The sequence below is a fragment of the Ascaphus truei genome, chromosome 3, assembly GCF_040206685.1.
Source record: "Ascaphus truei isolate aAscTru1 chromosome 3, aAscTru1.hap1, whole genome shotgun sequence".
In the NCBI taxonomy this organism is placed as follows: domain Eukaryota; kingdom Metazoa; phylum Chordata; class Amphibia; order Anura; family Ascaphidae; genus Ascaphus; species Ascaphus truei.
In genome coordinates this window covers 375610551-375637909 of record NC_134485.1, presented here as the reverse complement: position 1 = coordinate 375637909, position 27359 = coordinate 375610551, and the positions used below count along the sequence as shown (strand labels likewise).

Below are 27359 nucleotides of genomic sequence, written 5' to 3'. Positions count from 1 at the left end.
TAATTCATTGTTTGGATTGGTTAGTGCTATTATTCATTTTGAGTTGGTTTAGGAATTAATTGGTTTGGTTGGGTAATGATTGAATTAATTCATTGTTGATGTTGTAATTGCTTCTATTGATTGGATTAGCTGGCTACTGTTTTTATTTAGTGAAGTGTGTTTTTTTGGAGTTTAGTTACGTTTTATTACTGTGTGTCTTGTGTATTTATTTATTGTCATTAGGGTGCCCATTGAGTACTATAGAGGCTTATCATGCCCATATTATTATTATATGGGTATGATGTAACACTATACTACTCAATGGGTATAGGGTGGGTATAGTCAGTCAGGGTGGATGCTTAGGCCTCCCGGGTTGGTATCGGGTCAGGGTGGGTTAACCCCTTAATGACTATAGCGGTTAGTAACCGCTAAGGTGATTAAGGGGTTAGGGGCCATTAGCATCTCTTTATTATGTATATATGCTTTCTTGCTACTGAGGACAGAGGGACCTGCTGTTGTGGTAAGTATAACTGTATTTATTTACTTTATTTTTGTATGCTAATGCAGTGATTAACAATGGGCAAATAATCTATTATCCATATCTGGATAATAGTTATTTTGACCATTACTGTACTGTATGGGTTTGGGCGGAGGGGAGGCGTGTATTAATGTTTATTACAATATTTATTAATACACATTTCTTTAATAGTGTAGATGTGCAGGGGTTCTCCGGAGCTGAACCACGTTGGTTTTATGTCCGGGGACCCCTTGCTTCCCGAGATACAGGCCCCATTATGGGGTGCCGGTATCCCTCTGCATTGAAAAGTCCCGCGTCACGTGACCGGGACATTTCCTTGCATAGGAGATACCGGCACCCCATAAAGGTGCCTGTATCTCGGGAAGCAGGGGGTCCCCGGACATAAAACCAACGTGGTTCAGCTCCGGAGACCCCCTGCACCTCTACACTATTAAAGAAATGTATATTTAAATAAATACATTTTGGGCGACATTTCCGCTGTGAGAGGCAGCTCTCTCAGAGCAGCTCTCTCAGAGCAGCTCTCTCAGAGCAGCTCTCTCTGCAGCAGAAATGAATCGCCGGTTTAGGCCTTTTCAGAGGCTCAAGGCTCTCACTGGCAGCAACTTGCCCGTTTTGGGAATTTTGCTATCACTGGTAATTGAGGCTTTCTGAATACCGTGATAGCAACACCCCAAAAAACGGCATTTTAAATTCCCTGGCGATTTTTTTTATCAACACTCTCTGAATAAGGCCCTATGTTTTTATACTATCTTTGAATAATTAATATGTGCTGTAGAAGTGCCTCTGCTTTAAATTAGAAAAATGAAAGTGTCAAAGCTATACAAATATGTATTAACCAAACACAGTAGGTGCAGTGATCTTTTACATTTAATTTTCCTTTACTTTAATAAATGTAGAAAAGAGAAAAGTGGAACTGATCATCAACTTGGCACCCAGTATGAGATATAAGCTTTCAGAAAAAACGGAAATATCAAAGTTCCCACACTCCACTTTCTAAAAAATTCTGAAACACAGGGTAATGCCACTAATGTATAATAACTTGCAAATGATAAAAAGTAGCAGGAAATAAAATATTTGAGACAGTAAATAAATAGTGCTGTATTTGAAATATTTTAAATTTAAGAACATATAAGATCATACTACAGTAAGTGATATTCATGTAAATACTTCTGTTCTTTCTTTCAGGTCCTAAAATGATAGAAACTCACGGTCAGCACTTTCAGATCAACTCTAAAAATGGCAAGATGCTGTTTTCTGTTGATGAAAATGAAGTCTTGGTTGGAACGGATAAGCTCAGAGTCACAGGTTTGCACTGGGCAATTTATTTGAGTTAAACAAAACCAAGGACATAATTCATATATCTGTATTTTTACTATACTGTGTTCCTCCTATATTGCTCTGCTTGCATTTAATAATAACTTTAATGATAACTTTATGTATACAGTATAGCACTTTTTTTCCCAGAGAGACTCAACGTGCTTTTTAATGCTATATTTATTAAGCCATGCCTAACTGTAGTGTTACACCCACCCAGACCCCATTTTGTTTTTGCTTGTGTCAATAAATGTAAAAAAATGAATTGAATTCTGAAAGTCTTAGAATAAGCACCATAATGTATTTATTACTACTAGATCTGGATTTATTTCAGGGTCTCGATGTGAGCAACACAAATTTTATGTTTGACCTAATTAATAGACTGTGGATATGCAATGTTGTGCTATGCCTAATTTGCATGTCAGTATAACCAACGGCCATTATATTTAACGTTATTCTTTTAATAAGGAAAACATGACTTCATTTTATGTTATTGTCCTTTGAAGATACCGCGCTAGTCTTAGTGATGTAACTGAGCTTCGTAGATCTCGGCCTATGTGAGCAAAAAGTAGTAGTTAAAAACAATCACACACAAATCATGCTAATTTGACAGCAGAAAGAGCAGGTAAGTCAACATAGCAGCTTGTTAAAATATAATGCTAGTTAAATGAAGTACAGTAGACTCAAACATCTAAAAAAATACTGGACACAATGTAGGATTGTAGGATGTAGGCAAAAGTGGGGCAATTTTCGGGCAAACACTGTGTGACATGAAAATATTCTATTGCTTGGCCTTGGTATTCCACCCATATGGCACAAAGGAAACATGTTGCCACATTGGCTAAGCTGACTCTTCTTCATTAAATGCCTATCAGCAGTAATTGTCCTTCTCATTTTTGATGGTACACTTATGGTAGTATAGTCTTTACTTGAATGGTTGTGTTCTTTCTCCCATGTAAAGTAATTCACACCGGCACTTCAATAAATACATTACAAAGCTCGTATCACATGATATGATGTTCAATGGTGTAAACTCTACCAGTGTATGACCGTGTGTCCTTTCATTATACAATTACAATGACCGCATTTCAGACATGGAAACATATCATAAATTGGATTGGAAAACAGAGATTCATTAAAGAGATGTGTTTTAAGATCAGCCTTAAAGGTGACAAGGTTAAAGGTGGAGAGAAATTGTGCAAGTCGTACATTGAGGGGAAGCGCATTACAGAAGTGTAGGACAGTAAATGAGAGAGGTTATAGGCGGGAGAGGGCTTCAGATACAAAATGAGTAGATAGAAGGCATCTTTGAGTAGAACACGAGAGTCAGGCAGGTATATAGCGAGCAATTAGGGCTGAGATATAAGCATGGGCTGAGGAGTGAATAGCCTTATGGTATTTAATGTTACTGTGATTAAAAAATGTATTGTTATTTATTATGTTTAATAAGGCTGTGCTGAACCCTTACCTCCTTTTCATATGTGTCTCACTACTCTATTCTGTATTATTTGTTCATTTTTTTTAATTATTATTATTAGGAGTGGGGATGTGTATGCCCTGCAAACATGCAAGTCAGGTTAGATACCTAGAATGGCAGCAATACATCAATACAATTTGCAGTTGTATTGCTTGAGTTAGAATGATACAGTAGATACAGATATTCAAAGTGATGCTTTGGTGGATTGTATCAACGGAAGGGTTAGAGGACAATGTTATGACTGCCATTTATGTTTTCAAAACATACACCGTCCCAGCAAGTTCAAAACCCAAACCCAATACACTATATACAGTATATTTGTGTCAATTGGAGTGCTACTGGGATAGTGACTGAATGTATACAACAGAAGACAAAAAAGCCCCAATGCTACAGCCAATATAACAAATTATTTAGCTAAATACTATCTGTTTTTTCTTGTAATAAGTATGTGCAATTTGGTTAAATCTTTTGGCCAAAGCATTACAAGCCAGCAACCACGTCAAGGTAAACCCTTTTTAGCAGGTCCTACACGACCTTTAAATGTTCTCTACTCCTCTCTCCTGGAGGAAGAAACCTCTTAAATGACTGGTCAATCACAAGTATACAAGGACCTACTAATTAAAAGTGATCATAGAAAAAATACCTTCAGCGCAAATGGAAAGACCCAATACACTGTTAATGAAGAAAAATGTCTTCTACCAAAACGTTTGCAAACAACACAACAAACTTGGTAACGTAATTGGAAATACTTATCAAGAAAGGATCCTCTGTTTCTTAATGAAGTTGTCCCTGAAGACCTTCGAACTCTGCATCAGGGACATGTAAGGGATAGAGGGAGAGCCAACATAGCGTGATAGAGTTTTAATAAAAAATTCTAAAATGTTAAAAATAGGCGCATTGCATTCACATTTAAGCAGCATTAAAAGCGCATTTAGTGTACAACTGACTTAGTCTTTGGGCGAGACGTGTCCTCACCACCGCGGCACCCAGTAAGCATCCTCTCTTAGGCGTCTGGTGCGCTGGACTTCTGCATCACGTGGTAGCTTATCTATCTCGCGATTGAACGCCCTCAGTATCAAGTCTGCAGTAAGCACCCTACGTGTTTCACTGTGGCTTCCTCAGTGGTACTGCATATTGTAGTATTTGTAGGAGCCCCTTTGTCCTTAATTCCCTCTCCCTGTTTTAGTTTTTGTCATTTAAACAACCCACCCCCCCATTTTTGTTTTAATTTTTTCTGCTTTTGCCTGCCTATCTCAGTGTTACCCACATTTTTCATTAGCTCTTTCTTTTTTCAGTTTGTTCTCCACTTCTGTGGAGTGTTCATCAAAGCAGAGACTTTAAGCTGAAATAAGTATTGCATATCATTTTCTAATTGTTGCACATATCATTATGCCCCTTATATCTACTTTGTCTCTCAGCTCTGACTACTGTACCTGTTATGGTGTCACAAATGTTCCACATTGTGTCATTGTTTTGATGTTTAGTAAATTACTTATTTCCTAACCGTATATGGATTTTGATCTTTTTGAGTGTGGGTTCCCACCTTTTAGTGTTTTGTACAACATCATTTTAGTGTGCGTGAGGCACAGGGAGATAAAGTGATTTACCTGAGGTCACAACGAGCCGGCACTGGGATCTGAACCAGACTCGCCTGCTTCAAAGATATAAATTCTTTCATGGACTTCCATATTTTAACATCTACCGTAGTGCCGACGAGTATTCTAAAACAAATCACCAACAAGACCCAGGTACATGCTGGGTACATGCTGCAACATTTCAGTGACAGACTAATGGCCCATCGGTTTAACAGCGGGGGTCCATGGCAGTCCCATTCAAACTGAATGGGACTGCCAAGGACCCCTGCTGTGTTAATTCGATGGACCATTAGTCTCTGCAGAAATGTCGCTGAAATGTTGCAGCATGTACCCAGCATGTACCTGGATCTTGTTGGTGATCGCCCCTGATTTTCCAAGGAAAGTTTAAGGCAAGTTTTAGAATACTCGTCGGTGCACCTGTACCATGTGATCGATTATTGACACATCATTGGTCTTTGAGTTCAGATCAATGTTTTTTGCATGGCAAGCAACTCCTATGCCAAGTTGGCAGATAAACAGATTGTCTGTAAAACTGTAATAGCATTATTCATCTGTTCTATGAACAGACCAATTTATATCTGCTGCACGCATTTGACAAATGGTTTGATGTTTGTAAGTACTGTATGTGTGTATATCTTTATTTATATAGCACCATTAATGTACATAGAGCTTCACAGCAGTAATACACGTGAAAATCATATAACTAAGAAATAATGCAAATAACATATAATGGGAAGACGTGCTTCAGACATAAGTACCATGAGTTCTTGAGTTATTTGTGTTTTGAAGACACACTTGTATGAGCTTATTAGTATTATCGTTTATTTTTAAAGCGCTAACATATTCTGCAGCGCGGTACAATGGGAGTACAGAGAGCTGTAAATTACATCAACAGAGTTATATAGACAATAAGCACAAACATGCACACAGATACAAAAGGTAATGAGAGCCCTGCTCGTGAGAGTTTACAATCTACAGGGAATAAAGGGCAATGTTGAAACACAGGGTAAAGTTGCTGCTCTTTGTGGAATGGCGTACACCTCAGGTTGGAATATGGTCCAGCCACACAGGTGATCACATTAAGGTTTGAGGGTGGGGGTGTTAGATAGCGTTTGGAGTTTGGTCCAGCCATGCAACAGGTCCCAATACGGTTGGAGGGGGTGGGGTGGTGGATGTTAGGGGTATGCTAGATCGGTTTCCTTGAAAAGGTGAGTTTTCAGACAGTGTTTAAATGTCTGAATGCTGGGGAATAGTCTGATGGTGCAAGGTAGGGAAATCCAGAGAGAGGCTGCAGCACGGGATTCAGAGGAGGTAATAAGGCATGAGGAAAGGTGGATGTCATAAGCAGAACATACGGGGTGGTTAGGTATATATTTGGGCATGTGGGATGAGATGTAAGTGGGGGCAGCTTCATTGAGATAGATTTGTAAGTCAGAGATGGGTTAAAAATGTGATTCTAGAGGATATGGGAAGCCAGTGTAGGGATTTGCAAAGTGGAGCAGCATAAGTGGAGTGAGGTAGATGAGTCTAGCAGCAGCATTTTCAATCAATTGGAGGTGGGATAGGCAGATAAGGGGAATGCCAAGTAGGAGAAGTTGCAGTGGTTAAGGTGGGCCAAAATGAGTGAATTAGGATTTTAGTTGCATCATGAGAATGAAAAAGGCATATTCTAGCAATATTTCAGAAATGGAGACAGTGGGATTTAGTGAGGGCTTGAATGTGAGGAATCAAGAGAGATCAGAATAAAAGATGACCCATAGACAGCAGGCTTGGGGTGTTGATGAGATTGTGGTATTATTGACACTGAGGAAGAGTTTGCGTGTAGGGGTGGCAGTGGAAGGGGGATTAAAAAAAAATGTTATGCTCTTTTAAGTAATAACCGAGTTCTGTTTTGGACACGTTAAGCTTCATCTTTGAAAGTCACATATAGCTAGGCCCTTAGAAAATCCTGTATCAGGACTTCTCTATGTATTTTCAGAGAATCAGCAGAAATAACAGGAACACAAACTATGGCAATAGATGTTTGATTAGAAAGCTGTGTGTGAAGCATTTATGGATGCAGAGTAACTCTTTCTTAGGGCCTCATGCAGTAAGCGTCGATTATGTGAAATCGGCAATCTTACCGATTAGTCATGTTATTGGCGTTTTTTCCTCTCCGTATGCAGTAAGTGCCGAATACATTCAAAATCAACCCGAAAACAAATCCGCCCACTCTCACGATGATTAGCCGATCACACACAGGTGTATCGGCGTGCGTGGCGCGGTGCTGATAGGTTGCCCAATCACAAATCTTGCTGAATCAGGCGAAACAAGCATGTTTTGGATTGCGCGCCATATTTAAAGGCAACGTGTACTGCTATTCATTCTCTGTGTTGTTGGGAGTGAGAGAGAGAGAGACGCACAGAGCTGGCTGTTTGAAGATTTGCATATTGACTGAGAGACTTGTTGTGTATTGGGTGAGCTTTGTCCATTGTTGTTTTGTTTACATCTTTGTCTTGTTTTATATGTGGAAGTGTTTCGTGTGATTGGCTGTACATTTATTGTCTGTTTTTTGTGAGTGCTGCAAGTATGCCCGCAAAGCGTGGGAAGAGTGATGCTGGTGGGAGTGGGAGTGCTACTCGTGGGAGTACGCGTCGGAGTGAACGTACTGTTCAGGGGAGTGATGTTGCTGAGAGTGAGAGTGGTGTTGCAGGGAGTGGGAGTGCTGGTGCTGCGAGTGGTGTTGCTGGGAGTGGGAGTGCTGTTGCTGGGAGTGGGAGTGCTGTTGCTGGGAGTGGGAGTGCTGTTGCTGGGAGTGGGAGTGCTGGTGCTGGGAGTGGGAGTGCTGTTGCTGGGAGTGGGAGTGCTGGTGCTGGGAGTGCTGGTGCTAGGAGTGTGAGTGCTGGTGCTAGGAGTGGGAGTGCTGGTGCTGGGAGTGCTGCTGGTGGCGCAGTTGCTGATGGGGTGGATGGTGGTGGCGTGCTTGCTGGTGGGCAGCTTTTGGAGGCTCTTCCATTGGAAGAAGGAGAGTCCAGTCAGCACCAGCCAAGCTCTGACCCTAAACCTGCTCGGAAGAAACGTGTGGAGAAGCCACGTAATCCTCGCTTCAATGACCAGGAAAATACAGCTCTTGTCACTGGCATTCTGGAGCACTATGACAGTATATATGGACATTTACTAGGTAAGTGTACATTTACATTTATTATTCAAATACATGTGATCCTAGGTCATCTGAGTTTTGTTCATATGCAAATATGGCTTCACAATATCTTTCTATGTTAATTAGTCTGGAAACACAGCTTTTTATCATGCCTTACAAGGACAACTAAACACAGGCGGTCAATTTGCCATAACTGCATACAATATGAATGCAACCTTGCTTACATGTATAGGTTTAGTAGTGAATGCTCATGTGCTTCACATATTACACATAAAACAGCATGTTTGCTATCTCTTGGAACAGCTAGCAGTGTAGGAAACTGGTGCTTATATTATTATTCATTTACCTCATATATTTTATATGTTTTTCAAGGGCAGACAAGTTCAGCAAGCAGAAAAGAAATGTGGGACACAATAGTCATTGGTGTCAATGCGTGTGGGAATCATGTGAGGGACAAGCGGAATTGTCATAAGAGATTTGATGATATTAGGTCCAAATTGAAAAAGAAAATACAACACCAACGCGTGCATGCTACTGGCACTGGAGGTGGGCCCACACCACAACGTCTCATATTAAGTCCATTGGAGGAGCTGCTTCGGGCAAAATTACTTCCCGTCGTCGTGGAAGGCTTACCTGGTGACCGTGATATAGGAATTTACCCCTCACAATTTCCACCAGGTGAGAAATATTACTGTACTAGGCGTGTCGTTGCTTACAGTTATTTTGCATAGTTACACTGCTTTTTATACTGTCTTCACAATATAAGCATACCTGCATCTATATATGTATATGTCTGATTCTGTATACATATATATCTCAAAATAGACATATATGTTGTAGTCCTACTAAAAGCAGTAACTAATATAGCACGTGCCATTGCGTGCTCATTTACATGTGAATTCCCAAAATGCATTGCTGCAGTGGAAGCAATTGATGGTGGGCGAAGATGGGGAACAACAGGGTAGTACACATGTGTAACACATGTTAATGAGAAATTATTACTAGCTACAGGTACAGAACAGAAATATGTAGAATATTATTGTGTATTTTATTTATTTTACTCCGACAAACATGACATTACTGCCTATTTTAAGCATGCATCAAATATATTGCATGCAACGGCCTACAAACATCACTTGCACTAACACATCTATAGTTGTTAATGAAAAGGTCCATTTTTGATTTAAGTCATATACAGACAGCATAATGAGGCACACGTATCATATTTTATGTCATTGTTTTCATAACTTAAAAACTGCACACGACTATTTAGCTCATCTACCATTGTGTTAAAGCAGCTGCAATTAATATCTCATCACAGCATACACTTCAACAGAGGGGGTGGGGTTCAGCACACACACTAATTACAGCCTCATTTTAGGGGCAACTTAGTTCACACCATTTTCACCTGTTTCAAGTAATTGAAAGGTGTGGCTGATTAGGCTTTTTGGGGAAGGGACAACCGTTCTTACAACCTCACTAGCACAACTGAAGTTAATCACACTCATTTGAAAGCTTCACTTTAGCTACTAAATGCCCCAACAACTCATTACTTATCAAACCGTACGTCACACATTAGTTCACTCATATCTATAGTTGAACTACTATCAACGACACATTATCACACACTGCATGTGTTGTCTTGTTTAGTCACAGCCACATTCATGTGTGCCACATCTTATATTAATGTACCACACATATCCTCTACCAAAAACAACACTTTTTGCAATATGACCACCTTCATGATAACCATTGTGAATGGTCATCTCATGATAGTTATGTACATTATGATACTGATATCACTACACAACATATGATTTTTATGTAAAAATGTAATGTATTTTTCCTCACGCATTACTGCAGAACCATAGTATGTTGTATGTTAGGGAACTCAAAACTTCTAAGTACACAGGCATGTTCATTGTTATTACAACTATTTATGTTCACTTTCACACACACATTTTGGGTTAAGGAAATGATGCTGTTAGATACTCATAAATACAGAACATACAATAACTGTTTGTTCAATATTTACACATGTAAATGTAAAACTTATGTTATTGTTATATATAGTTGCCCCTGAAGGACATGTGTCACCTGAGACTGAACAAGTGTCTTCACCTGGGTCAGCCAGCTCAACACACCTAGAAGGTGAGTGTATCAGTTGGTGGCCATATAATATGTGCTCTTCTATATGTTATGTTGTCATGTTCGTTATTTGTTTTGCACATCTTCTTTAAATAGGATTACTTAGTGTCAGTGAAAATGAAGTGTAAGGCAACTTGTATTGTGTTAGTGATGTTAACTATCATGTAGGAGTTTTGAGTTTACAGCAAGTTTTCATTCACTCATATTTCATACTGAGTCCAAACATTATTCTTAAGTCAAGGTAGTTTTTAATGTGAGGTTATAAAACGTATGGAAACATGTTAGTTGTTACTTATGACACAGTACAATTACATAGTAACACAGCAGAGATTAACATGACATTTAATAATTTGTACATTTATTTGTAGAACATGATGAAGAGGATTATGATGATGATGATGATGATGACGCCACCGCCATACACACACAAATAGAAGCAAGTGACCATGAAGACGTTCCAATTGAAACTGTTTTACCGGCAAATCGTCCAGCAAATACGACATACGATGCAATTGTAGCTTCTGAGGGAAAAATTGTGGAAGCAGAAAATCGTCGCCATTCTGACTTCATGACAGTGCTGGAAAGGATGATTGCACTGCAGGAAGAAACAGTTTCACAATTGGCACATCTCCACAGAGTCTTCATTGAAGTGCCGAAACAGTTGCAAAAAATCAACACCTCATTCGAAGCATTAGTTGTTCAGCAAACACAAGCTAATTACTGGAGAATGACTAATGTACCACAATTCAACACCTCCCAGCCAGGATCTGTTCATGCAGGTCAGTTTTCACCACATTCATCTGATATTCATTCACCAGGCCCAAATGTTACCGGTCAAGTAGCAGAGATTGCTGTGCAGGTTCCTGACGACATACTACCACTGCCATCTGTACAAAATCAGCAGCTGACACCTACAAAGGAGCCCACAAAAACAAAATACAAGCAGTTACTACTGACCAGTTTTTGGTCAAAAACAACAAAAGACACACATGAAACAGACCAACCATCACTTGTGCAGTGTCTACCAACTAGCTCACATGTGTCAGTGGGCACAAGCCCTGTCCGTGAACAGTCACTACCCAAAAGCCCTGTAGGTGAATCACTGCCCAAAAGCCCTGTAGGTGAATCACTGCCCAAAAGCCCTGTAGGTGAATCACTGCCCAAAAGCCCTGTAGGTGAATCACTGCCCAAAAGCCCTGTAGGTGAATCACTGCCCAAAAGCCCTGTAGGTGAATCACTGCCCAAAAGCCCTGTAGGTGAATCACTGCCCAAAAGCCCTGTAGGTGAGTCACTGGCCACAAGCCCCGTAGGTGAACAGTCACTGCCCAAAAGCCCTGTAGGTGAGTCACTGCCCACAAGCCCTGCCCGTGAAGTGCCAGAGGCCACTCAAAGTGGCTCTGCTGTGCCTAAAGTTGGTGGCAAAAGAAAAAGGAAAATTCAAGAGACAACAAGCAGGCCTGTTACTCGCTCGCAAAAGGAACAAAAAAAATAAATGTTATAATTCAGAAAATATGTCTTTGGCCTTGTTTTGTTGACTTCACATTATCTAATTACTATTGTATGTATGCTGAAGACTGTGTTGTTTCCAAACTTTCAAGTATGTTCTTGTACACGTGAAGTTTTGGAAATGTGAACACTCCTAATTAATGAATAGTGTTCTAAATATTTATGTTTTAATCGTCTGTTCAGTAATGGTCCACCAGGAGCCAGTTGCTAAGTTTAGAGAAGCTGCCATTGACTTTGCAGCAAAACATTGCATTTGGGTGTGTTAATTGATGTAATCATTGCATGTGCATATTATTTTCATGCAATTATAAAAGCACCTATTTAACTGCAAACATCTTTCTTGTACGTGTACAGCAGGATTTTGTGTTACATATTACTTACCTTTGCTGCCCATTGTAATGTTGTCCTTTAATCATTTATGTGTTCTTGTTTCAAGAACATCTCTGAATTGATACTAATATATATGTAGTATGTATTGATATATGCACACACACACACACACACAGACACACACTGTGTGTGTGTGTATGTGTGTGTGTGTGTGTGTGTGTGTGTGTGTATATATAGTGCTATCTAAACTGGTATAGATGTATTTACAAGAAACATACACTTCATGCTTCCTTGTGAAAACACAGTATTTTAATAATACAGGCCTAATGTTTGAGAAGTATACTAAGTGTGAGCCTCTAACATTATTGGGCGCAAACAAATGTTTATTACTTAATTCACTCATGTTTATCACCATTTAAATAGGTTTCATACAAGGCCTACTTACTGCCATCAATATGTTGTGTGTACTCCAGCAATATTTAAAAAAAAAAAAAAATTACTTTTTTTTATATATATATATATATATATATATATATATATATATATATATATATATATATATATATATATATATATATATATAATATATAAAAAACAAAAAAAAAATATTTTTTTATATATATATACACATACACATACACATACACATACACATAGTACAATATACACTTTATATATATATATATATATTTATGAGATAGATATATTTATATATATATATATATAGATACACACGTATTTAAACTCATGCAGACAGGGACTTAAACAGACTTTCAAATACACACAGAAATGGATGTGGGAAAAAAACATTTCATTTTGCAGGTGTGTGAATTTACTGATATGGCTGTCTAAGCACTATTTTCACACAGTGGTCTTTGTTATTTTGCAAGAAAACTCAATGTTACTGAATGAAAAGTGTAGTAATTTTTTCAAAAAGGAGATAAAAAAAGGATACATGTTTGTCCCACATGCGGCTATCACAAACCACAAATCTTCAAGCAATTATAACTAGAAATCCAATTGGCGTTTGAAATAAGGAGTTACAGTTTATACTTTTGTTGACCTTGAAAAGGAAACACAGCAATTTGTTAGCCACTGAGCAGTTTCATTTTGATGAGCAAAGAACAGATACCTGCACACATCTTTTGTGCTACTCTGCAATGGCTGATGAATTGGTGACAATTATGAATCCGAATTTAGGTTATAAATACATGATATCAGAAGCTATTTTATCAAGTTGCGGATATCAAGCAAGCACACGCCAAATCTATGATTTGATTCGAGCAAAATATCCTTATTACCAAAACCGTCGGCATGCGCGCAATTTTAATTCATCAATAAGATTCACTTTATCAACAAATGACTTTTTTGAACGTGTGCAGGATAAGCTAGAACACAACTATGGTTTCTGGAAGATTGCCAAAGAAAAACATTTCACCGTGAAAGAAGGCACATATATTGTGGTTAAAGGCATATTTATTCCTAATGCCAATAGCAATGGATCCGCTACTACTGTTCCGTGTGAATCGATAGCTGCTGCAATATCTGCACCCTCCATTCCTGAAACCCACATTGTACAAGAACATAACTACTATGATTCTGTACCAAGCCTTTCAGCTGAAAAAGCATTGGAATGGGTACCCGAAGAAATGAACATACCTCCCGACCAATTGTTTGAAGAAAGCAGTGGCGATTCCTATGAGCGCTTCATGGAGGAGATGTGTTTCATACTGGATTCAGCGTTTGGGTCAAGCGTGGATGAAAATGCCTTGCATTTCTGGAGTGACCAGTTGCAGGCAGACGAAGAGTTAATTCTAGAAGAATGGTAAATATAACAATCGTTATGCGTTGACTCTGCGTTTACATTTTTTTTTTTTGTCTAACCACCATTTTCCCTTTCAATGCGTGGATACAGCGTAACATAGCAGACTGCATAACATGTAGCGATCACAAACAAATTGTTTCCGAATACAATATAGTAGAACCTGAAAGAGTAGTACACATTGCTGACGGAATAAATATACGTACTTTCCTATCACTTTAAACATATTAGCAAAATTTTACCATAACTCTAACACATACCTGTTTTGTTATCATGCTACATCTACAACATTTAAAAGCGGGTCCACCACGTATGACGTGGGACCCTTGTCATGGCCCAAGGCGTCCTTAAAAAGGATTACGGATGTAAGTCCCGCCCCCAAGCGACGTGCGCGCCTCAAAGCCTATTGGCTGTCATGTTTTGTTATAGTAACGGTAACTGCAGTGTGTCATACAGTGGGGGCGTACACTGGGCGTTAGCCGAATGTTAATTGAGTGGGAGGAGTGTTAGCGTGCGTTTCACGCTGGTTTAACATGACGTCACACGTATTGCATTTGCGCTTGTGTTATCGGCCGTCCTTTCTGTCCAAACACGTCTGTTTAAAAAGAATACAGATGTACTCGTTTAGAACGAATGTAGTTTCGTATTCATTGTATTTGAAATAAAGATTGTATGTTTAATCATATTTTCAACCTGTATTGAACGCACAACGTACGCTTTGTTTTGCGCATGCGCAAACAGTTAGTGCAGCCAAGCCTGAAGTGCGTGCGCACACTAAGATGTGCGCGCACATTTTTCAGTATACAGGCAACGTTCACATCATATACATAGTTATGCCTGCTACAAATTTAAGGAAACATTACATACTGATGTACACTTGTACTTCTAAAATATAAGTGAGTGACGTGTGTATGTACACAATCATATAGAGCTGTGTAACGCGTTGTCACGGATACATATATAGTAAGGTGCCATCTTTGACCATCATGTGTTTGCTGTATTTCAGAGATGTCGGGGAAGATACAATCGGATCAATGTATGATTTCAGAAGAGTCTACCTTTATATGAGATGATTGTGAGGAGGAGCCACCGACTACTATACTACATATGGAACTAATTTTATATTGCTTGCAGCGCTTATTAACAAACAATTAAAAATGTGATACACTTATGCCTTTATTGCATAAGCACTTAATTAACATAATGATGTTGCAAAATAGTGCCTCATGAATTTTTATTGAGTGTTCTTTAATGACTACTATCATTTTATGGCATGGTGTGTTTTATATATAACAACCATTCCCACTCTGCTAACACATTTGTGTATTCTATTGTGTAATGGAACGTATGACTGTCGAAACTATGTAACAATAATAATAAGAATAATAATAATAATTATAATATGAGCATGTTCATGTATAGCGCTGCTAGTTGTACACAGCGCTTTACAGACACATTTTTCAGGCTCAGGTCCCTGGCCCGTGGAACTTACAATTTATTTTTGGCCGCCTGAGGCACAGGGAGATAAAGTGATTTGGCCAAGATCACAAGGAGCCGACACCGGGAATTGAACCAGACTCCCCTGCTTCAAACTCTCAGTGCCAGTGTGTGTCTTTACTTACTGAGCCACTCCTTCTCCCAATGTAAAGGACACTTACAACCAACTAGCCCTTTATTGTTAAAAATCTCTTGTTACATGGGTATGTTGATAAAATGGTTTGGGACTGTAGCAATTAATGTTATTGGCCAGATGTTGTGGTCCCCTACAATGCATGATGTTCTGAATATGACATCAACATCATGTAATGAAGTACGTTTCTGTGTATATTTCATTAACCTAACTAACTATAGTTTACTGTGTTTATTAAACTTTCTAAAAATACATCGTATAGTCAATATGATGATATAAGCTACCATAATAAAGCTGGTGTTATCATTTGTCGGTGTTATACATGGATCCTACACAAATTGATTCAGACACAAACAGTTGTCTTAAAAAGTGTGTCTATGCTAATGTGCACGTGATTGACGTTACAATTGTGAGAATACTTGATAATTATCAGCATGATAATGATGAAGTGACGTGAATTATATAGCAAAAATATTACCAACATTGTCATATAGGTAAATTAGAAATGCTAAATGACACTAACATTTGCAACAAAATAGTGTTTTCTGTTCACAGTTTTACACTTGGTACATGTAGGACACATCCACACACGTGTGACTTATACATACACATGTCACAAATTTAAATTCATGTTGACTATTAATTCCTAGCATTAAAAAACACCTACATTGCTAAATATAAGATGTAGTACGCATTGTTGTGATTACAGGCATTCATGCATGGAGTGTTATGATCAGTCAATTTCATCCGTGATGAATGAGCTCCCGTAAGTAAACAAATAAGTACAGTTATCCCCTTTTCTCCAAACAGCTCTATATTACATGAATGGAATTTATAAGGAAACATACATAAAATGTGATAAAATGTGAGTAATCATTTTCTAATACAATGCACATGAAAGCTCAAGAGTAGCTAAATGCATATACATGATACAGAAAGTACATGTATGTTACATTTGTCTTTAAAACAATATGTTGTGTTTTTACTTCAAATAATTATAGGAAGATTGAGGTAGGCACATCTTATGAGAGATGTCATCAAATATACATACAGTACCATGATCAGTCATACTGGAGATATACCTATAATGCAAAGGAACAATATATAAATTGCAAACATTGACATGCCATCTTCAGTACCGTAAACAACACAGCAAAGTGTGTATTTGGTGTTAAATGTGCAACACCATGTATATTTAATGACATTCAAAATGTAAATGAGCCTGGTGTACACATCATATGGATGTACATGTTACACTGCACCAATAACATTGTATGTAAGCATACTAGAAGCATGAATGAGTATGGGCATAATATGTGTATTGTGTTAGCATAAGGAACAACACAATGCTAAAATATTAGTGCTTTGTTACCCCAGTTGTATTCACATACACACAACTAAAGTACAATTGAAGAGGGATTATATAACCTGTGCAACAATAACATACCGGTGCCACATCCCTTTGTGCACACAGCAGAGAAAAGAAAGGTGTGCAACCCATATTCATCTGTGTCCTAACAGAAGGTTATATAAAAAAACATTATTGTTAAGATAACATAATGTAAGTATAAAAGTTGAACTTGGAACATATATGTTTTTACTTACAAGAAAAAAATGAATTGATGAGATTCTGGCGTGTCTGGCCACCACTGGCTGTTTGTTCATTTTCAGCAGCTACATGGGTGGGATGCTCGTCTACCAAAGGCTCAGCTAGGTCTGCTTGTACATTGTGCCTCAGTGCAACATTGTGCAAAATGCAACAGGCAAGGATAATATCAGAGACTTTTTGAGGCTTGTATAGAAGAGCCCCACCAGTTCTGTCCAGACACCTAAATCTGGTCTTGAGTAGGCCAAATGTCCTCTCTATAACAGATCTTGTAGATATATGGGCTGCATTGTACCTCTCCTCTGCTTCAGTTTGAGGGTTTAGCACCGGAGTCAAGAGCCACGGCCTAATTCCGTATCCTGAGTCACCTATAATGAATGGAGCACACATAAGCTGACATTAGTGATCAAATTGTACAATGCCAACATTCCTAAATAAAAATGTGTTTTGTGTTATAACATGTAAATGTGTACTCACCCAGCAGCCAACCATGTTCAAAATGTCCCTCTTCGAACGCATGGAAGACTGAAGAGTTCCTCAGGATAGAGGAATCGTGACTGGAACCAGGGAATTTGGGTACCACATGCATTATCCTCATCGTCGCATCACATACCACCTGTACATTGAGTGAATGGTAGTGCTTCCGATTGCGGTACACATGCTCACTCTGACTAGGTGCAATCAAAGCAACATGTGTGCAATCGATTGCACCCAGCACACATGGTATCCCTGCTATATTATAAAAGCCAGTCCTGACTTCCAGCCACTCTGTCGCCTCTGTAGGAAAATGAATATAATTCCTAGCGCGTCTATTGAGTGCATAGAGAAACTGGGTCAAGGCCCGCGAGAATGTAGATTGCGAGACCCCGCCCACTATGCCCACAGTTGTCTGGTATGACGCGGAAGCAAGATAATGTAATGAGCACAGCATTTTAACAAGCCCAGGGACTGCACGACCTCTGGCTGTGAAAAAATCTAAATCTCCCCTTATCTCCTGATAAAGAGCTAAGATTGCTGCTGAACTCAAACGATAGCGACTTACAATCTCCTCCTCACTCATCCCATCTAACAGGGTTCTCTCCCTGTACAGACGCGGACGAGGCACAACTTGTCTCCTCTGTCTTCTCCTCTGATCTCCTGTCCCTCTCCCTGTCCCTCGGCCTGTCCCTCTCCCTGTCCCTGTCGTATCCGCGTCACTGTCCCTGTCACTGTCCCTCGGTGTGTCCCTCCCTTGCCCTATATGATTGTCTTCATCATCAAGCATGTCATAGAAAAGAATGTTCCTCCGTCTCCTAAACAATCTCAACATTTTGAAATGAGTAGCTGTGAATGAGCAGGTAATGGGCGTCCTTTAAATAGGTATGTGATGATGTCAGGTGACATAGTAAAATGCAAGGTTTTACATTAACATAATAAAGTACTTGTGTGGCAAGCTGTGTGCAGTTGTTGTGTGTATTCTGCAGGGAATGATGATATTTGCCAATGATGTGACGTGATGCTTTGTACAAACATTGCTTGCAAATAAATAGTTGCATGTGCAATGCATGTAAAACTTGTGAACGCAAGAGTCAGTCATGTAATGAGACAAAAAGGCTGAGATTGATGTGGGAAAAGTTTTGTGTAACATGTGTAATTAGCCATGTTATTGTGACATGTTGCCAACAATGAATAGTCGTGTGCATATGCATGCATTTATGTAATGAGGATAGTTGCTATAGAATGAGTTTACAAGGTGTCCCAATGATGAATTACTGTACATGTGTGTATAAGTTAGGTTGAAGTGCTTGTAATGCAACGGTTATAATGTAAATATGCAATGTGATTGCGCGTCCAATAAGTGACGTCATGAAAATAGGGAGGACCAAACGTAGATGTAAACATGAGAATTTAGATGTACATGAACGTTTAAAGATGCGTGACACATTACAAGCATTGTGTAATGTAAAGGAACATGAATATACGGTGTATGTGTGACATGTGTGACATGTGTAACATCATGTAAACAATTGTCGATCAATTCAGTAAAATGTGTGCTATGATGTGAGGTTCTCCTTTAAGAGTTGAGTATAGTATTTTCCCTTGGCACATCATCACATGATGAGTAATGTGACCCGCAAATGCTGAAAACATGTAAAAGTATAATGTTATGCAAATAATACACGTCAGCCGTGACACAATGCAGGGAATGCCCTCCACACTGTAATGCAAATGACGTTTGTATTGTGAGCAATGAAACGTAAACAGTACTATACTGTTATACGTCCCCGCTCCATTGACTCCATTGATGTACAGAAGATTTTTTTTTTCTAAGTGCCGTTCCGGCAGCCTTAGCGATCGTTCTCCCGTCCAAACTGCCAACTTTAGTTGGCGGGAGAAATCGGCCATAACATCTCAATTTCGTAGTGCCGATCAGCCCCGATAAGCTGATTTTTTTTGTTGAATCCAGCCGATTTAAAAAAGTGGCGATCAGTGGCGAAAACAGGCTTATCGGCAGGCGACTGGCCATAACAAAATAATCGGCTCCGAAACCTGGCGAAATCAAGCACTTATCGGCGCTTACTGAATCTCAAACCCAATTTTGGCTATAAAATGGTGATAATTCCCTTATCAACGCTTACTGCATGAGGCCCTTAAACTCTACATTTAGAACTGAGATAATGCCATACTGTATCACCATTTTTTTTGTCAATTGCTTGTTTTAAGCCATGGTTTTATTGAGTAAGCAAGAATACAAAAGCACCACACAAACAATGAAAATGTCCTTATGGAAAAAATCTGTGCCAAAGCAGTATTTTCACAAAATAATACAGTATATATTTGTTAAGCTTTGATATTATTCCACAGCCTATGCTACATGTGTGTGGTGCACTACCTGTTTGGAGCAGGAGATACTGAGCTGTCTGCGGTAGAGTAGAGACTTGGACAGGTTAGGGTTCTTGTTCTGTAGTTCTTTCTCTGGTGTTCAGCGCCTCTAGCCGTAGTGGGTCCCAAGGTGTCCAGAAATCAGCCCCCACTACTGCATTCTTCTCTCTCCTGCCCAAAGACTGATACTCACACAGCAGTGTATAGTAGAAAAAGGATCTTTATTGTCATACATGGCAGGCATCCACTGCAGTTCTCCCTATGGTGGGGTGCAGAGTATTGGAAATCCCAGACCTCTAGATGGTGAAGGCCCTGGTCTTACAGGCCTTGGTGGCTGAGCCTGATGTTCCCTCAGTCCAAAGACTGAGGGTGAGCATGCTCATCCCGCCATGGGAGAGACTCAATCTTCCTCTCTTCACCGAAGCAGGAATCAGACTGACTAACTTTGCTACTCCCACTTGGAAGACTCAAGAAGGGGTGGGCTCATGGACTGTACCTATCCCTGATAGGCTTACACAGGCCATGAGTCAACACCTTACTTCCATCACTCACAAGAGGGGCATATGGGGGGGTCAAGAGCCCATAGATTTAACTTGTTACTGCCTGTAGCTAACAAGACTTACATAATAGAGTTAACAGGGGGAAAGAAAGGTTATATCCTGTTACATATATACAGTATCTATATTTACTCGACCAATATACTAGGCTTTTGCTATTCGGTAGATTTTGTTCAACATTAGCTTCACATTTTCTCCAATTTTAATACACTGCTGAGATATTAACCCCTTGTTTACAGTACAACATTTGTGAAAAACGTCCATGTTTATTAAATTAAATATGTTGTCCTGCTACAACTATTTACTACCAAAAATCATAATTAGATACGTAATAGACATGTTCCCTGAACTAAAATACATCTACAATACTTGTGCAGCCAGGACTGGTATTCTGGCTACCAGTCTACCCTCCTGGCAGTAAGCCCTTGTAAGAGCAGGATGCCAGTAGAAATCATGGGTTTTCCCCACTCCTTGCAGTGTCTTTGAGTGACAGTGGGAGGCGGTGTCCTTGGGCCTATCAGGGGTCAGACTTAGTGCCCTCCCCCTGGCTGTCCTTAAGGAACTTGCCGCCCAAATTAAGGGGTGTTCCTCTCCCCACTGAGAGAGGCAGGTCACACACAGAGAGCCTGAGATTGGGGGCTTCTCTGTTCCTCTTCCCCTTGGGGGAGAGTGAGTGTGCACCTATACCCTGGCTCCTGATAAAAGGGTTGGGAAGAGCTAGGACAGCTGCAGGAGCCCTCACCTGTAGTGCTTGTCCAGGGACCATCATCCAGCTGGATAGCTGATCTGAGAAACTGTAAATGAGCAGATCACTGCTGTGCTGTGAGTGCTGACCCAATAAAGCCATTCCTGTTTGCATATACCTCCTGTCTGGTGTGTGATCTTACTGGGAGGAGAGGGAGTAATTTTACTGTGGGAGATCACCTCCATACATCTGTAGCCTACAGGAGATGGAGGTGTTGCACTGCTAAGGAAAAACATGGGTAATGTACCCCAGAAACCTGATCCTGTGTCCCCACTACCACAGGCGGACAGCTCAGCCCTCCTGTTACCAACAGGTATCATGCACCACATACGTAGTAATGGCCAAATCTCCCACCGGGTGGGGGAAACACCGCTACACTAGCGAGTGTATTTATGGTGAAAAATAAACTGTCAGCAATATAAATATGTAAATACTGTATCAAAAAATAAATATACAGAAAAAACTATACGTACAGTAATGCTTCAATATTGATATTTTCTCCAGGATAGAAAAGGGTTAGGGGCTTTATTTTCTAAATCAGAGTAAAGGAAACAAATCTAAACAACATCATTATTAATAATTTAATATAGTAAGTATTGAATTAATATCAGAAATGAAGAAAATGTGATTTATACATTTACTAACCACTCTATGAGCAGCACCCCAATGTAACCTAGCATTTGCTTTCCAAAATCGATGACTTTGCTGAATTTCTATTCAATGATATGAGTAAATGTGTATAGAAGGAAGAGGTATGAAACCATATGTAGAGCTCTTGGTTTTATAGTATAGTATTCATTTATTTTTTAGCAAATGTATTTATGTTGTATAGTTACTGTCCTTTTCAATAAATAACACACAATTTGGAGAGTTTAGTCACAATGGGGTCTATTTATAAAAGTCTCCCAGCTTCAAAAGCAGGGCAAAAATCAGAGCGATATTCATAAAAGTAAAGTAATCCAATTGGAAGCAGTGGGATTTATTTCCTTTCATCAATCTGGTGCAATTATTTTGCACAGTCTTTGCCTGGTTATGCTGCTGGGAGACTTTAGTAAATAACCCCCATTGTTTTTAGTTGGTACCCATTTATTAATTTGATAGCATTGTCGTATTACGCTTCTGTGTATTATGCTACTATCCACAAACCCCACTAGTAACTAAAGGTTCTTCATCCTACTAATCTACATCAGAAATGGCACTCAATGTATTACTATAACTGTAATATATTGCCTATAATAGTTCTATTTAGATAATTATAGCCACCACTGTAAGGAGTTAATGGGACACATGGCAAAGTACTTTTTTTTAATGTACAGAATTAATTACTAGTTCTTGATATTGATATAGTAACCAAGTGAAGAGTGAGGTTTTAAATGTGCATTCACTAATTCTCTATGTACATCGGTAAATAAGATTTTAGATGTGTATTGACCAGCTTTTTCTAAATGGATGTTTAACAGGGTACAAAGTATTTTAAATTAAATATATACAGTACAAAATGTGGGATTGAGAAACCGGTGGTACTGCAAATATAGTGCCTGCATCAAATTGTGCTTTCTGTCTGATACTTTTGTACTTTTGCTTGTCCAATATGACAAATATGACAAATATAATGTAACGTACAATAACATACTGCTTCTCTTAAAGGTACATTTGTGCCCAGAGTCTAGGGTTCTTTTTCATACTTGTTGGGATGCAGGGGGTCCCCGGAGCTGAACCATGGTCATTTCAGCTGCGGTAGCAGCCACAGCTGAGCAAACAAAAGGGCTGCTTGAAGGTCCCTCATGACGCAGGCTAATACGAAGCTGCAACGTTATGTGTCGTGGCTTCCTATATGCTCACGTGATGCGGGACCTTTAAACGTGCATAAGATACCGGCAGCACCTACGGACGTAAGTATCTCAGGAAGCAGAGAGCCCTCTGAGCTTAAATGAATGTGGTTCAACTCCAGAGACCCCCCGCTGCCCACTTAGGGGGATTTTTAAAAAAATGTTATGCTCTTTTAAGTAATAACCGAGTAATGTCTAAGTCAGTGTTTCCCAATTAAATGTAGTCGTGGAACCCTTTTTTATTTTGTACAACAAAATGGAACCCCTTAAATATTTTTAGCGTAGCACATGAAAAAAAAAAAGAAATACGCCGCAGGCGAAAACATTTCTTGGTTCAAGATCAAATATCTTTAAATTGAAAGTTACATTTTTCCAGGGGGAAGGCAACTACACGTTTTGTCCTCTTTCAGGTCCCATAAATAAATGCAGCCGCCCTGTATACATGCCCATCAGGGGGAAAAAATGATACGGTTTTACTCTTACTTATATGATAATTATAGCATCAGATTCTTTGTTTATTATTATGGTGTAGGGGGGAAGGGACCCCGCACTGGTGTTGGTGTCTCCGTCCCTCCTGGGGGCTGCAATCTTTAAATGTTTTATTTTTTCGCAAAACACGTAATTTTACCTCACGGAACGCCAGGGTTTTTTAAAAGTCCCCCCCTGCCCCAATACATTTTTAAAAGACCTCAGGGTTCCGCGGAATCCCATTTGGGAAACGCTGCTCTACAATACATGTGTTACTCCTTTACTATACAACACACACACATTTATATATACATACATGTATAATATATATACTATATATATACACATATACACACACACACATCACTCCTTCCTATACACTTCCCCCTACTCCTTTCTATACTCTCCTATACACTTCCCCCTACTCCTTTCTATACTCTCCCATACACTTCCCCCTACTCCTTTCTATACTCTCCCATACACTTCCCCTCACTCCTTCCTATACTCTCCCATACACTTTCCCTCACTTATTCCTATACACCTCCCCTGCTCACTCACACCTTTCTATACTGCCATACACTTTCCTTATAAGTAGATATCCCATGCGCCCTCCTCTCCTGTCACTGCTCTCCTGCTCCGGCGCGTACAGTAACCGCCACCCTCCCCACACTCCCTCCTCGCGTTCCCTTCTCATGCACCTCGCTCTCCATTTTCTTCACCGGCAGCTTTTGCCACGGGTCAGCAGCTGCGCCAGCGGCATCTTTCCCGAACGAGCAGCGTGCAGAGCCAGGGCTTCCCGCACGAGCCTTAGTGGAGGGAACAGTCTGTCTCTTCGTGGCTGCTCACCCTCTCCAGAGCCGCTATGGGGGAGTGGGGGGAAAAGGGGGTGGAGGAGAGCCATGGTGGAACCCCTGGTACTGCTCCGTGGAACCCCAGGGTTCCACGGGACCCCATTTGGGATACACTGGTCTAAGTTATTATGCAATACAAAACCAGCAGAATCTTTTTGCTTCTCGTAATTATAAGTACAGTATAAGTATACAGGGTAAGTTCCCCCTCACTCGTAACTAGTGCTGCTACCCTTAGACAGCTAAATATTACATTTCTTCATCAAGGGGCAAGTCTGTGTTACAGACTTGTTACTATTACTACTCACTTAGCACCTGGACTGCAAACAACCAAGTTCCTTTCAAAATACTGTAATATATATATATATATATATATATATATATATATATATATATATTATGTTTATGTCTAAAGCACTTATTCCCATGATCTGTTATTTATATTATCTGTTATTTATTCGATTACCACATGTATTACTACTGTGAAGCGCTATGCAGGGGTCACCAAAAAGCCCTATATATTTCACTCAAAAGTTACAGTATCCACGTCAGACACTGTGGTGAATGGATATTGTATAGTATTATAGGACCAAAGGAAGGGTCCAAAACCCCGTAATAGCAGACTCAAATGCAAAATATTTAAAACCAAAAATAACAAAATGTTATTAAAACTATACTAGACAAACCAACATTAATATACAAATACACTTAGGATTAAAAATCCTCAGGTGGGAGAGACGGTGGAAACGGGAGGTAAGCAGGTATGTATTTAGCCTTAGCTTAAGTGTGGAACCAATGTCCACTACGGTATGAGGTAGATATGATATAATAACCATAGGCTACTGGACAGGGAAAATAAAGGGAATAAATACCCTATATGCCCAAACTACGCAGAATGACACTCATATGGGTACGGTACTATTAGGTGAGCGACTAGTCACTATGTGTATGTTATATATATAGTACATATGGACTTATATTTTTATGTTATCTTACTGAGAATTTGTTGATTCGGGCTATGAAGCACTAGTGTGCAGTATACAATAAAAATGCAATAAATTACCATTTTCTAAAAGCAAATTGTTAAAGGACTCTCAATATAATCCTCTTTCTCTCAATATAATCCTCATTCACAATTTAACAGCTGGTCAAAAAACAACTTTGTTATTTTGACATGTACTTGTTTTCCAAATCAGTGTTTTATTCCTCTTGGAGACTCATAATTATGCACAGTGCTCTAAATTATTTATTACATTGTTCTATTCTTCTTTGTTGCAGGACCAGAAGGTGCTATATTTGAACACTCTGTGGAAACACCCCTTGTCAGAGCTGATGCTTCTAAACAACTCAGGTATTGATTGACTTCAGTCCTGCATACTGTATAAGAATATCCTTTAGGCTGTGTATTTTTTCCTTCATCATTGTCCATCTTTTTCCTCAGAGCATTATACAGGATATATGTAAGCTATACAATGCTACATATATATCAGTAATGCATGATTGACCCTACCCACGTATATAAACTTTACTCCTAATATAAATATATCAAGATACTTTACTCCTAATATAAATATTTCAAGTTACTTTACTCCTAATATAAATATATCAAGTTTGCATAAACATTGTGTTGGAGGCAGGGTTTAGCTGTGGATAGATAGATAGATAGATAGATAGATAGATAGATAGATAGATAGATAGATAGATAGATAGATACTGTAGACTTACAGTTAGGTCCGTAAATAATTGGACACTGATACAAGTTTGGTTATTTCGGCTGTGTACCAAAATAAATTCAAGTTACAGTTAAATAATGAATATGGGCTTAAAGTGCAGTCTATCCGCTTTAATTTGAGGGTATTCACATCCAAATTGGAGGAAGGGTTTAGGAATTAAATCTCTTTAATATGGAGCCCCCTCTTTTTCAAGGGAACAAAAGTAATTGGACAATTGACTCAAAAGCTGTTTCATGGACAGGTGTGGACTATTCCTTCGTTATTTCATCATCAATTAAGCAGGTAAAATGTCTGAAGTTGATTCCAGGTGTGGCATTCGCATTTGGAAGCTGTTGCTGTGAACCCACAACATGCGGTCAAAGGAACTCTCAATGCAAGGGAAACAGGGCATCCTTAGGCTGCAAAAAAAAAAAGAAAATCCATCAGAGAGATAGCAGGAACATTAGGAGTTGCCAAATCAACAGTTTGGTACATTTTCAGAGAAAAAAAGAACTCACTGGTGAGCTCTGCAACACAAAAAGGCCTGGACGTCCACGGAAGACAACAGTGGTGGATGATCGTAGGATCCTTTCCATGGTAAAGAAAAACCCCTTCACAATATCCAGCCAAGTGAAGAACACTCTCCAGGAGGTAGGCATATCATTATCCAAGTCTACCATAAAGTGAAAACTTCACGAGAACAAATATAAAGGGTTCACCACAAGGTGCAAACTATTCATAAGCCTCAAGAATAGAAAGGCCAGATTAGACTTTGCCAAACAATAACTAAAAAAAAAGCCAGCCCAGTTCTGGAACAGCATTCTTTGGACAGATGAAACTAAAATCAACCTGTACCAGAATGATGGGAAGAAAAAAGTATGGAGAATGCTTGGAACGGCTCATGATCCGAAGCATACCCCATCATCTGTAAAACACGGTGGAGGAAGTGTTATGGCATGGGCATGCATAGCTTACAATGGCACTGGGTCAGTAGTGTTTATTGATGATGTGACAGAAGCAGCCGGATGAATTCTGAAGTGTATAGGGATATATTGTCTACTTGATTCAGCCAAATTCAGCGAAGTTGATTGGACGGCGCTTCATTTTACAGATGGACAATGACCCAAAACATAATGCCAAAGCAACCCAAGAGTTTAAGGCAAAGAAGTGGAATATTCTGCAATGGCCGAGTCAATCACCTGATCTCAACCCGATCGAGCGTGCATTTCACTTGCTGAAGACTAAACTTAAGGC

The 27359-nt window shown here is 39.4% G+C and overlaps 2 protein-coding genes across 2 annotated transcripts in view; both read left to right on the top strand.

Moving 5' to 3' along the window:
- SGCG (sarcoglycan gamma) overlaps positions 1-27359 on the top strand; it is a 143294-nt gene that overhangs the window by 98934 nt on the left and 17001 nt on the right. The window contains exons 5-6 of the mRNA XM_075592249.1: positions 1703-1822; positions 25672-25744. Coding sequence (XP_075448364.1) covers positions 1703-1822; positions 25672-25744 — 193 coding nt within the window. The remainder of the gene's footprint in view (positions 1-1702; positions 1823-25671; positions 25745-27359) is intronic.
- LOC142490586 (uncharacterized) lies at positions 8444-11682 on the top strand. Its single transcript, XM_075593000.1, has 3 exons — positions 8444-8720; positions 10116-10193; positions 10559-11682. Exons 1-3 carry the CDS (start codon positions 8444-8446, stop codon positions 11680-11682), a joined length of 1479 nt encoding a protein of 492 aa, XP_075449115.1.